The sequence below is a fragment of the Sorex araneus genome, chromosome 1, assembly GCF_027595985.1.
Source record: "Sorex araneus isolate mSorAra2 chromosome 1, mSorAra2.pri, whole genome shotgun sequence".
NCBI lineage: Eukaryota > Metazoa > Chordata > Mammalia > Eulipotyphla > Soricidae > Sorex > Sorex araneus.
Window position 1 is genome coordinate 244015745 of NC_073302.1, and position 12692 is coordinate 244028436.

Genomic DNA, 12692 nt, shown 5'->3' on the forward strand with positions numbered 1-12692 from the left:
TCAGCACGCTTCTCCCTTCCTGAATGGGTTCTCCAACCACATTTTACTTGGTGTTCCCTACTCTGTCTGAGCTGCCTTTTCCCTCAGCATGTGAGGCCGGCTTCCAAGCCATGGAGCCAGCCTCCTGGTACTTCGTTCTACTATTCTTGGGTGTTAGTCTCCTATTCTGTTATTTTATGTTCCACAGAAAACACAGCATATTTTAAAATATTTGCTTTCAATGGGACAATACCCAGAAAATCTCAACCTAGTGCAGGTCAAAATGAGGGTCCAGTACAAGTTAGCATGTGCTCTACCATTTAAGTAGCCCTCTTGGACTCTACAATACATTCCAAATGCACAATTTAAAATTTGTGCCAATTCAGATAGCATTTTCAGCAAGATATCTTTTTAGCCCAAAGAGTAGTATATATTTTGTTAGGCAAATACTGTCATAATTTTAATATAGAAATTTGCACTGGAAATACTATATTCTGGTATACTTGGGTTTCCAATTCTGTTCTCAAAAGTTAACTCTGTAATCAGAAAAAGCAGAGATTTAAGTGACTCTACTTTACCAATCTGACACTATGCCTCGATAATTTTTCACAGATAATCACTTCTTGGAACTTATAGGTTTATAACAATTAACATAATTTCCCTTTGTATCCATCATATTCAATACTAGTAGAGGGCAGAAAATCTCAGATGCAACTTACTATTTTCAAAGAAAAATCCTAGAAATCTTATATGGGAATACTGTTGAAGCATATAAATAAACTAAAATAATAGCACTGTGGCACTGTTGTCCCACTGTTTATCAATTTGCTCAAGTGGGCACCAGTAACGTCTCCATTGTGAGACTGGTTGTTACTGTTTTTGGCATATCAAATACGCCATGGGTAGCTTGCCAGGCTCTGCTGTGTGGGCGGGATACTCTCGGTAGCTTGCCAGGCTCTCCAAGAGGGGTTGAGGAATCGAACTCAGGTCAGCCGCATGCAAGGCAAATGCCCTACCCACTGTGCTATCGCTCCAGCCCAAACTAAAATAATAATTTGTAAATTTAAATTTTTTTTTAATTTTTGACTTTTTTTTTTTGCTATACACACAGTATTAGGGGATACTTCTCACTCAGCATTAGGGATTGCTTCTGATTGTCTCCTGAAAGCTCAGGGGACTACACAGTGGTGGGGAACAAAAGCAGGCCTCCTGCATGAAAAACATGCACTCCAGTATATTAAACTATCTCTTTAGCCCCTAGAAACTTTAATATGGACTTTACATTTATTCTTACCAAAAAAATTAAGTGTCCTAGTCATTAATAAAATAATTTTACTAGGACTCAATAAAGATTAAGTCAATGAAGTCTATATTTCCCCCCCCCGTTGGTGATATGATACAATGAATCAATTTCCACTTCACTTGTAAGAGGAAAATTACATGAAAAGTTAATAATTCTACATATTGGGTTAGATCTAAGTTATTAAGTAGCACACTATCATTAAACTAACCCTGACATTACCAAGGGTGGGATTATTCTATAAATCATTATAAAAAACAAAGAGTAAAAAAGTGACATGCTTTGAATTACTTACGAACTGCTGGACTGTGTTAAGTAGATAAGTTCACATGTCCTAAAAGGAAGAAGAAACTACATTAACATTATAGAATTTTAAAAGTCACTTACTCTTTATATAATTTACAAATTATATCATGATCTATCAATAAGTATACATATTTTAAAATGTATATTACAAAATAAAACTTAATAGATTTGAGATTTATCCCAATTTTAGATTTCATACACCATTACAACATCTATGAACATTTGTAACTCAAAGAGGATTACAGAATCCTCTTTGTAACTGAATTTTTTCAAGTTACAAACTTACTTATAATACCTCCAAAAGAGGCTCAGAAAAATGACATAAACCAAAATAATGATAAAAATATATGACTAATAAAAAACCAGAAAATAAAAGAAAAAAGATAAATGAATAGAAAAGATATTTACAGAAATAACAACAGAAAACTTCCCAAGCCCTGATTTTTGTAAAACATGCATAAGTGTCCCAGGAAAACCACAAACTCCTTGTAGGATGAATATATCTTTCATAATTTTTGATACTCTAAGATATACACAATATTTTGCCCACTAAATAATCATTATTTTCTATATACAAACCCTCTAATAATAAAGCATTATATCAAGTATCTGGAAATCAGCTTAACAAAAGAGGTGAGAGAGCTAGACCACGAAAACTCTAAGTCACCTAAGAAAGAAATAAAAGAATACCTTAGAAAATGAAAAAATATTCCATGTTCAATATTGTCAAAATGACCACCCTACCTATATTGTTATATAGATTCAATACAATTCCCATTCAAATTTAGATGACATTCTTCAAGGAATTAGAATAATTAACAATAAAGTTTATATGGAATCATAAAAGACCTTGAATATCCAAAGTCATATGGAAAAACAGAAACTGGGAGGAATCTTATTACCTACCTTAAAGCTATACCATAAAGCTATACTGACCAAAACAGCATGGTACTGAAACAGAATCAAGTGCTCCAAGGCAAGTCCCCAGATTGATGGTCTACTAATTTCTACAAAGGAGTTGAGCCCATTAAAAGGAGTTAAGATAGCTTCTTCAACAAACTGTATTTGGAAAACTAGATAACTACATGTTAAGAAACAAAAATCCTGAAGCTGCGTTTATATCTCACAACCAATATAAAAGTAAATTCAAAGTAGATCAAAAACCTTGAGATTAGACCAGAATCCATAAAGGACACTGAGCAAAATAAGACAGAATGCTCCAAGATTTGAACCTCAAAGATGTTTTCCGGGGCTGAAGCAATAGTACAGCAGGTAGGGTGTTTGCCTTGCATGTGGCCGACCCGGGTTCAATTCCCAGCATCCCATATGGTTCCCTGAGCACCACTAGGAGTAATTCCTGAGTGCATGAGCCAGGAATAACCCCTGTGCATCGCCGGGTGTGACCCAAAAAGAAAAAAAAAAGATATTTTCAATGTATGATTCTAATGGCAAAGGAAACAGAATTAAAAATAAACAAATGGGACTATGGCAAAAGAAGCACAGACTAAAACTAAAAGACACCAACTGAATGGGAGAAAATATTTGCACTCAACACATCATAGAAAGGTTTGATATCTAAAATATCTAAAGTACTCAAAAACATCAACCCCCCCCCCAAATAAATCCTTAAAACCCTTATTAAAAATGGGAGAGGAGGGGCTGGAGCGATAGCACAGCGGGTAGGGCGTTTGCCTTTCACTCAGCCGTTCCGGGTTCGATTCCCAGCATACCATATGGTCCCTTGAGCACCGCCAGGAGTAATTGCTGAGTGCAGAGCCAGAAGTGATCCCTGTGCATCACCAGATGTGACCCAAAAAAGGGAAAAAAAATGGGAGAGGAGGGGCCAGAGAGATAATGGTTTAGGTAGCTTGCCTTGCACATAGCTGACCGGAGTTCAAACCCTGAAATCCTATATGATTCCCCAGAGCAGAACCAGGAGTAACGCCTGAGCATCGGCAGGCATAGCCAAAAAATTTAATTTTGAATAATAAAAATTTAAAAATAAAATAAAAATGGGAAAGGAAATACACTTCTCTGAAGAAGACAGATGGCCAATAGGCACAGGAAAAAGTGATCATCAACAAATACTGTTAGGGAAATACAAATAAAGACAACAATGAGATATTTCACAACAGTGAGAATGGCACATATCAAAAAGTAATATATTTGGTGAGGGATGTGATGAAAAATAAATTTTCATCTACTACTGGTGGAAATGTTGTCTGGTTCAATTCCTGTGAAAATCAGTGTGGAGATTTCTCAGAAAAGTATGAACTGAAATGCCATAAAACCCAGCAATCCCACTTCTGGGATCTACCCCCAGGTAACAAAAACATTCATTCAAAAGGACATATGCACACCGTTATTCACTGTAGCACTTAGCTAAGCACAGAGGAGGAGGGTATTACAAAGGTGTGGTAAGATACACGATGGAATACTATGCACCTGCAAGGAATGATGAGAAATTATGCAATTCACTGCAACTTGGATAGAACTAGAGAATATCATCTTAAGATGATGGCAGAAGAAGGGCAAACACAGGATGATCTCACTAATCTATGGTATATAAATAAAAGGAAGAGGGAATGCACAGTTTTAAAAATGGGATACTTAGATTACTATTGACCCTAGAAGAAAGGAGATCAAAAAGGAAAGAAATCTAGTGAAGGAAATGAGAAAACACAAATGTCAGAAGTAGGAGGCAAGCACACTGGTGGGGTAGAGGTATATATGGTATATCAATAAATCTAAACCACAGTGCCAACAACACTAAAAGCGTAAGATCCAAGCTACAAGAACCAAAGTTAAAAATATGCTAGTCAAGGACGAAGGTTAGGGGTGGGAGGGAACCTGGGGACACTTATGAAGGGAATCAGGCTCTCTGGTGGTTAAGTATACCCAACAACTCAATAAAAATGGTTAAAAGAAAGAAGGATATAAAATGATAATAAAGCAGCTAATTTTTCAGAAAAAAATTAGAATCACCTATGATTACATAAATAAGAGAAATAAGAATATGAAATCAATAACAAAGAGTACAAAACTAAGAGATAATAAGTTTACTAGGAATTTAAAAATCCCAAATTAAAAATAATTATGAACAGTGATTAAAACCAGAATAAAAATCCTAATAGAACTTGTACTTTACCTTTCTAATTTGCTGTAGAGTGCACACAATACGTTGTACTTGTTCAATAGTCTTGACATAGCATTATCAACTTTAGTACTGGTATCAATTTCTTTTAGTAAATCAAAGAACTTATAGACACTACAAAAAAAAAGATAAAAGTGAATCAGCAAATAAAAAAAAACTTATTCCTTTTAAAAAGCATAAGCATTTTCACCTGGTATGTGGCCAACCCAGGTTTGATCCCTGGCATCCCATAAGGTCCCCTGAGCCCACCAGGAGTGATTCATAAGTGCAGAGCCAAGATTAACTCCTGACACCTCCACCAAGTGTGGCTTCCAAACAAACAAATAAATTTTCAAATATTTAAATAAAAATCATAAACATTTCTATTCAGAAGACTATTCATTGGTGAAATTTAAAGTCTTCACGAATCTCGAAATCCCGTTAATCACCGATTTCTCAGGCGGGCTCAGTAACATCTCATTTCGTCCTTTCCCTGAGATCTTAGAAGTCTATCTCAACTTGGCCCTCCTAACGATGTTGCACTGGGGGCTCTTCAGGGTCAGGGGAATGAGATCCAGCTTATTACTGGATTTTGCATATGAATACACCATGGGGTATTACTGGATTTTGCATATGAATACACCTGTCCCATGTGGGCAGGAAACTCTCAGAAGATTGCCAGTTTCTCCCAGAGGGAGAAGTAGGCTAAAGATAACACTTCTGAGATCTTGCTTTTAAATCTCTCTGGATGTTGGCCGTTGATGGGATTACACACACCTGGGTTCCTCTGCCGGTACTTTCATGCTAGGTTAGTTTTACCCTACTGATGATATGTTGTTGCCATGGTAATCCTGCTCAGCACGAGAGGAACCGCAGGTTCAGACATTTGGTGTATGTGCTTGGCTGAGGAGCCAAAAGAGCAAAACTACCATCTGTGGGATTATGACTGAATGCCTCTAAATTAGAATCCCACCCAGGCTGAACGATACGGCAGCGCTGCAGGAGCCTCAGTGGGCCCTGGCTAGCCAGTCCCCCGCTGTCCCCGCCAGCGGGCCGCACCTTCGCTGGCGCGTCCCCAGCCGCGCATCGGGACCGAGGTCGGTGCGGAGAGCCGCTCATCTCGGGAAGCGGGGTGCGGCCAGAAAGGCGGCCGCCCCTTCGCCCATCACACAACTCACGTTCATGGGGAACCTGGTGCTAAAAATTTAAAGTCTTATACAAATTAAATGACTCCCATATAATAAGAACATGCCTTGTTCCATGTTCTATAAATACTGAAGAAAAATGTTTGTAAACAGTTTTTACAGTATATAAATGACATTATAGCTTTTCTCTGTCCTATTTGTTTAATAGTCTCTGAATGTAATTTTATCTTTTACACTTGATTTTCTTGAGTCAGACATCATTTCTCATCTCTATAACCTTAAAACATAGAACAAAAAAAAACCCAAGATAATCTTTGCATTTCTCCTTTAGTTTTATTATCCTTCATCACATCTTTGAAATTTTAGTGGTATAACCAACCCATCAAAAAGGAATTAAAAAAAATAAAACTATCTTTCTGAAAAAATGCCTCTTTTCTACTCTATCTCCATATTTAAGTCCTTCCAGAATACCTAAGGAGAGGTTTCTTTTTCCTTTTTTTCCTTTTACTATCCTATTAGCATAAGTGTTTATTTAGCTAAAATATTAACTTACAAGTTTCATGTAACAGTATCACTGAATCTAATGATTTATGTCTTTTTTCCTTTGGAAGTGAGACTAAACCGTAGTAAGGGCTGTAATTAAATATTTTCCACTTACAATGCATTTTCCTAAGAAATTTTTATACAACCCTGAGATATGCTGGTATATAAAATAGATATCAAATCATTTAGTGATTATAAATGTTTTCACAACATTTTTTTAAGTTATGTAAGTTTGAAAAAAGCTAGGGTGATGAAGCCTACCAGTTTTCAACCCACTCTTTTTTCCCTTTTATTTTCCTACCAAAAAAAAAGCCTTCCTTGAGACCATGCAGCTAAGGTGGTTGTTTTGAAGATGAGTCTATAATCTTCCAACTTACCTGTATACTACTAATAAAGTCCTTTCTTTAAATAGGGAAACGGAGTAGAGAGGTCACATAAAAACAGTGTCAATTAGTCTCTCACTGGTTCTCTGAGCAATTTACTCTCTATTCATTGTTATTTCTCATAATTCTATAAAGTAGTTCTAATTTTTAGTTCACAAATTAAAATCCTAAATTAAGATTTAGTTCACAAATTAATCCTTTGTAACTCAATAAACTAAAAAATTAACAGAATCCTTAGGGCCGAAGAGATAGAACAGCGGGGTAGGGCAGGTCTTACACACAGCCAACTGACCCAGACTCAATACTTAGCACCACAAATGGTCCTCCTAGCACAGCCAAGAATGATTCCTGAGCACACAGCCAGGATTAAGCTCTGATGACTGCCTGGTTGTGGTGTGGTGTTTTAGTGTGGCCCAAAACAACAAAAAGATTTAGAAGATATTTTACCTGGTTTCTATGTTCTTCTGTAGCTCCGTAAAAGTGAATGGTATCTCATCTAAATCAACTGCTGCAATAAAGATACAGATTCCCCACAGTTCTTTTTTCTTTTGAATATAATCTTCCTGGGAAGAAGAAAAAACAGTTTATTGCATTAAATCATTCACATATTGCATCCACTGTGAGAATTGTATGCAATTCTCTTATTCAGCAAAATTAATACTAAAATGACAAAAATTCACTTGTTATAATGTCGTACTTATAATACTTAAATTTTATTTTACTTTTTTTAATTAAATTTTTTATTAGTGAATCACCGTGAGGTAGCTACAGACTTACAACTTTTCATGCTTGTGTTTCAGTCATACAATGCTTGAGTACACATCCCTCCACCAGTGCCATTCTCCACCACCAATGATCCCAGTATCCCTCCCAGCCCCCCACCCCACCCCCCCATCCCACCCCACCTCTGTGGCAGGGCATTCCCTTTTGTTCTCTCTCTCCTTTTGGGTGTTGTGGTTTGTATTAGAGGTACTGAGTGACCATCATGTTTGATCCATAGTCTACTTTCAGCATGTATCTCTCATCCCCAGCAGGTCCTCGAACCACACTTTACCTGGTGTTCTGTTCTCTATCTGAGCTAACTGTTCCTCCAGCATGTGAGGCCAGCTTCCAGACTGTGAAGCCAACCTCCTGGTACTATTCTTGGGTGCTAGTCTCCCATTCTGTTACTTTATATTCCACAGATGAATGCAATCTTTATCTATCTCTCTTTTTGACTCATTTCACTTAGCATGATACTTTCCATGTTGATCCACTTATATGAAAAGGTAATGACTTCATCTTTTCTAACAGCTGCATAGTATTCCATTGTATAGGTGTACCAAAGTTTCTTTAACCAGTCATCTGTTCTCAGGCACTCAGGTTTTTTCCAGATTCTGGCTATTGTAAACAATGATGCAATGAACATACAAGTGCAGATGTCATTTTGACTATACTATTTCGTTTCTCTGAGATATATTCCCAGCAGTGGTATTGCTGGGTCAAATGGGAGCTCAATTTCTAATTTTTTGAGAAGCGTCCATACTGTTTTCCAAAAGCACTGAACCAGTCGGCATTCCCATCAGCAGTGTAGGAGAGTCCCTTTCTCTCCACATCCACACCAACTGCGGTTGCTTTTGTTCTTTTGGATGTGTGACAGTCTCTGTGGTATGAGGTGGTATCTCAAAGCTGTTTTGATCTGCATCTCTCTGATGGATTAGTGATGAAGAACATTTCTTCATGAACCTCTTTGCCATTTGTATTTCTTCCTTGAGAAAGTTTCTGTTCATTTCATCACCCCATTTTTTGATGTGGTTGGATGTTTTCTTCTTAGAGATTCCAACCAGTGCCTTGTATATCCTTGATATCAACCTCTTTTTTTTTTTTTTTTTTTTTTGCTTTTTGGGTCACACCTGGCGATGCACAGGGATTACTCCTGGTTTTGCACTCAGGAATTATTCCTGGCGGTGCTCAGGGGACCATATGGGATGCTGGGAATTTAACCCAGGTCGGCTGCGTGCAAGGCAAACACCTTACCCACTGTGCTATCACTCCAGCCCTGATATCAACAACTTATCAGATGGGTATTGGGTGAATATTCTTTCCCATTCTGTAGATTGTCTTTGTATTTTGGTCACTATATCTTTTGTGGTGCAGAAGCTTCTTAGTTTAATATAGTTCCATTTGTTTATCTCTGTTTCCACTTGGTTGGTTAGTGGCGTGTCATCTTTGAAGATACCATTAGCCTCAATATTGAGGGGTTTGCCGATCTTGTCTTCAATATACCTTATGGATTCTGATCTAATATTGAGGTCTTTAATCCATTTTGATCTGATTTTTGTGCATGGTGTTAGGTCAAGGTCTAAGCCCATTTTTTAAATGTGGTTGTCCAGTATGCCAGCACCATTTATTAAAGAGGCTTTCTGTGCTCCACTTCACATTTCTTGCTCCCTCATCAAAGATCAGATGTTCATACATTTGTGGTTGTATGTAGACCTGTTCCATTAGTCTGCGGCTCTACCTTTGTTCCAGTACCATGTTGTTTTAATTGTTACCACTTTTTAGTAGAGTTTGAGGTTGGGGAGGGTGATGTCTCCCATCATCTTTTTCCCCAAGAATTGCTTTAACTATTCGTGGGCATTTGTTGTTCCATATAAATTTCAGGAGTGCTTGATCCGTTTCTTTGAAGAATTTCATGGGTATCCTTATAGGGATCGCCTTGAACACTCAAATTTTAAATGTAAAGCAAAAACTTATTATGAGGATAAAAAAATTGACTTTCCATAGAAAATTTAGGGATCAATGAGTCTATAAAATTATCAATTCTAACATTTTTCACTCTTGAGAAATGTAATCTCCTCACCCTATTATGAGTTCTGTATGTAGTCATCTAATTGTTATATAAAATAACTATTTTATAAAATGTAATTTACATGTAATTGTGTAAGTTATACAAATACTGTAAAAGTTATATAAATACAATTATTTTAGCCTTATGTACTCTAAGACTCTATTTTAATTCTTGATTTCTATTTTAGGTTGAAGGATTAGTTTCTGAAGTCTCAACGTCAAATAATTTCTATTATCATCATCTTCTAATATTACTAACAGTCAAAATGTCTACATCTTCATCTATAAATTCCTATTTTCTTCTCACTTAGATATTTTTCTCTACCTTCAAATTAACAATCTAATCCCTATTTACCTTTTGTATACCTTGCTTCTCATCTCAAATTTATTAATTCCTTCCTGCCTGCTTTTTACAGTTTCTCTTAACAATTTTCTTTCTACAATCTCATTCTAATATGGATGTAAAATAAACTTGTAACACCCTTAAAATTAAAAAAAAAAAGATGATCCCTCTATCCCTGTTCCTTGTGAAGCTACTGAACTTATCACATGAATCTGTCACCTTCTGAATATTTATAGTACACATATCTATATTACTCAACATGTTTCTCTCACTACACAAGAACTATGCTATGGAGGTTATTCTCCAAATCCTCAAAGACATCTGTCTTCTAAATTAAGTGATTATTTTTGGTTTCATTCACAAAGATTTCTGACATTACTGCCATTTCCTCCCTCTTTCTATCCCATGAAACTTTATTCCTCAGCTTTAAAACATTCTAACATCGCCCACTCGCCGCGCCCACCACTCCAGTATGACCGAGGAGGCCAAAAGAGCTACTTTGGACACCAGCAGCTCACTGAAAAACTTCCATAGTAATCCTTTGACTTTCATACAAATAGGGAATTGCAAACAAAATTTGACTATTTCATCTGTTTTTTTTACACCCTCTCTTTTTTGTCTTCCCCTTCTTCCACTCTCTTTTTCTAAGGTAACCTTAGTTCTATAATCAATGTACATGGTTTTGTCTTGTTTTTTCTGTTCATCAATTTTACATGTGTGTGAATACATATGTATATGTATAAAACAAAAAATAGGTTACATCATTCTGATTATTTTAATTTTACTTTATAAAATTTCCTTTAGCCCCACCTATTTTGTTGCAAATGTAAACTTTTTATCTTATAGCTGAATTGTATTACATTATTTCCATCACTAAAATGTGAGCTACACCTTCTTTGGCCAATGATCTGTTGACAGGTACTATGGTTGCTTCCATATTTTAGTTATTGTAAACTTGAAATAACACTGGAAAGAACATAACTTTTTATAGTAATACTTTTGTAGTTTCAGATTATAATTTCTAAATTATGTGCTTAGGCACTTTCTTTCATCATCTTACGGAAGTTTGCAGCATTTTTCGACCAAAATGGTAGCAACAATTTACATTCCCATCAACAGTACGTTCAACATGAAGGTTCCTTTTTCTGCACACCATTTCCAATATAAGCTGTTATTTCTTCTTTCTTTTCACACCATTTCCATCATAATCTGTTACTGCCTCTTTTGTTTCAATCAGGTTACAAGTGTGAGGTGAAATGTCACTGTGGTCTTAATTTATATTTCTCTGGTCATCAGTTTTAAGCGTTTTGTCATATACCTATCAATCATCTGTATGTCTTCTCTGGGGGCAGAATTTTTCTAGGGAGTAGAGGGGAAGTCCACCCAACGGTACTCAAGGGTTATTCCTAGCTTCACTTCAGGTGAGACCATATGTTTGCTGGGGATTCAAACCAGAGTCAGCCACATGTAAAGCAAGCAATTTAACCCGTTAATCTCTCTGGCCCCTCTGTCCAATCTTAACTGCATTGTTTTTTATTGTTAAGTTGTATAAGTTCTTTATGAACCGTGGTTATTACCACTTAGCAGATGCATAATGTCCAAACCACCCTCTCCCATTCAGTCATCTGGGTTTTTTTTGTTCTGTTTACATTTTTTTTCCTTTTCATATTAATATAGTCTTACTATTTTTTTGAATACGAGGGCTGCAGAGTTGGCCACAGCACTTATGGGCACGTCTACAAAGCCAAGAGGAAAGATGGAAAAGATGATAAGGATTGTGCTTTAAAACAAATAGAAGGAACTGGGATCTCAATGTCAGCGTGTAGAGAAACAGCAGTAAGGAAAGCTCTTTTTATTATCACTGTTGTTGACTGACTTATGAGTGTCAATTATGTAGGTTTTCAGGTTGTTTTTGTCACAAATAAACATATTAGATAAAAGTTAATAAATAGACACTCTGTCCCTCTCAGAGAGCCCAGCAAGCTGCTGAGAGTATCCCGCCCGCATGGCAGAAACTGGCAAGCAACCCGTGGCGTATTTGATATGCCAAAAATAGTAACAATCTCACAATGGAGACGTTACTGATGCCCACTACAGTAAATTGATGAACAATGGGATGAGAGTGCTATAGTGCTACTATTTTTTTTACTTGTTTCCCTAAGAACTGGCATTTAAGTCCCCCCAAAAAATCTCTAATGATAAAGTCATAGGGTATTTCACCTGTTATCTTCTATGTACATTTTAGTTTTGAGTCTTATATTGAGATCAGAAGTCCATTTTTAATTTGGTTTTGTGTAATATGGAGGTCAAACAGTAGGCTAGTTTCATTCTTTTGTATGTGGCTCTCCAAATTTCTTAACATCACTTGTTGAAGAACTTTCTTTCTTTCTTTCTCCATTATATGATCTGATATCCTTTGTCATAAACTTAAAATATCTATAAACATGTAGACTTATGTCTGTACTTTTGATTTTATTCTACTGTTTCATGTCTATTTTCACTCCAGTGCATCTGTATTATTGAAGTTGAGATAAGATGGATATATAGTGTTAATTTTTAATGCTTTTAGTTAAAAGCATTAACCAAAGAAATTTATTTCACCTGACCACCACCAAAGTGTCAAAGACCCTTCAACAATGCACTTTTTTTTTTTTTTTTTTTTTTTGCTTTTTGGGTCACACCCAGCGATGCTCAGGGGTTACTCCTGGCTTTGCACTCAGGAATTACTCCT

General features: G+C 36.4%; 1 protein-coding gene across 2 annotated transcripts in view; it reads right to left on the minus strand.

The window, feature by feature from the left end:
• RB1 (RB transcriptional corepressor 1) overlaps window positions 1-12692 on the minus strand; it is a 122301-nt gene that overhangs the window by 83364 nt on the left and 26245 nt on the right. For both annotated transcript variants that reach the window (XM_055133305.1, XM_055133310.1), the window contains exons 3-5: window positions 7237-7352; window positions 4734-4853; window positions 1575-1613 (exon numbers count right to left, since the gene is read on the minus strand). In XM_055133305.1, the coding sequence (XP_054989280.1) occupies window positions 1575-1613; window positions 4734-4853; window positions 7237-7352 (275 nt within the window). The remainder of the gene's footprint in view (window positions 1-1574; window positions 1614-4733; window positions 4854-7236; window positions 7353-12692) is intronic.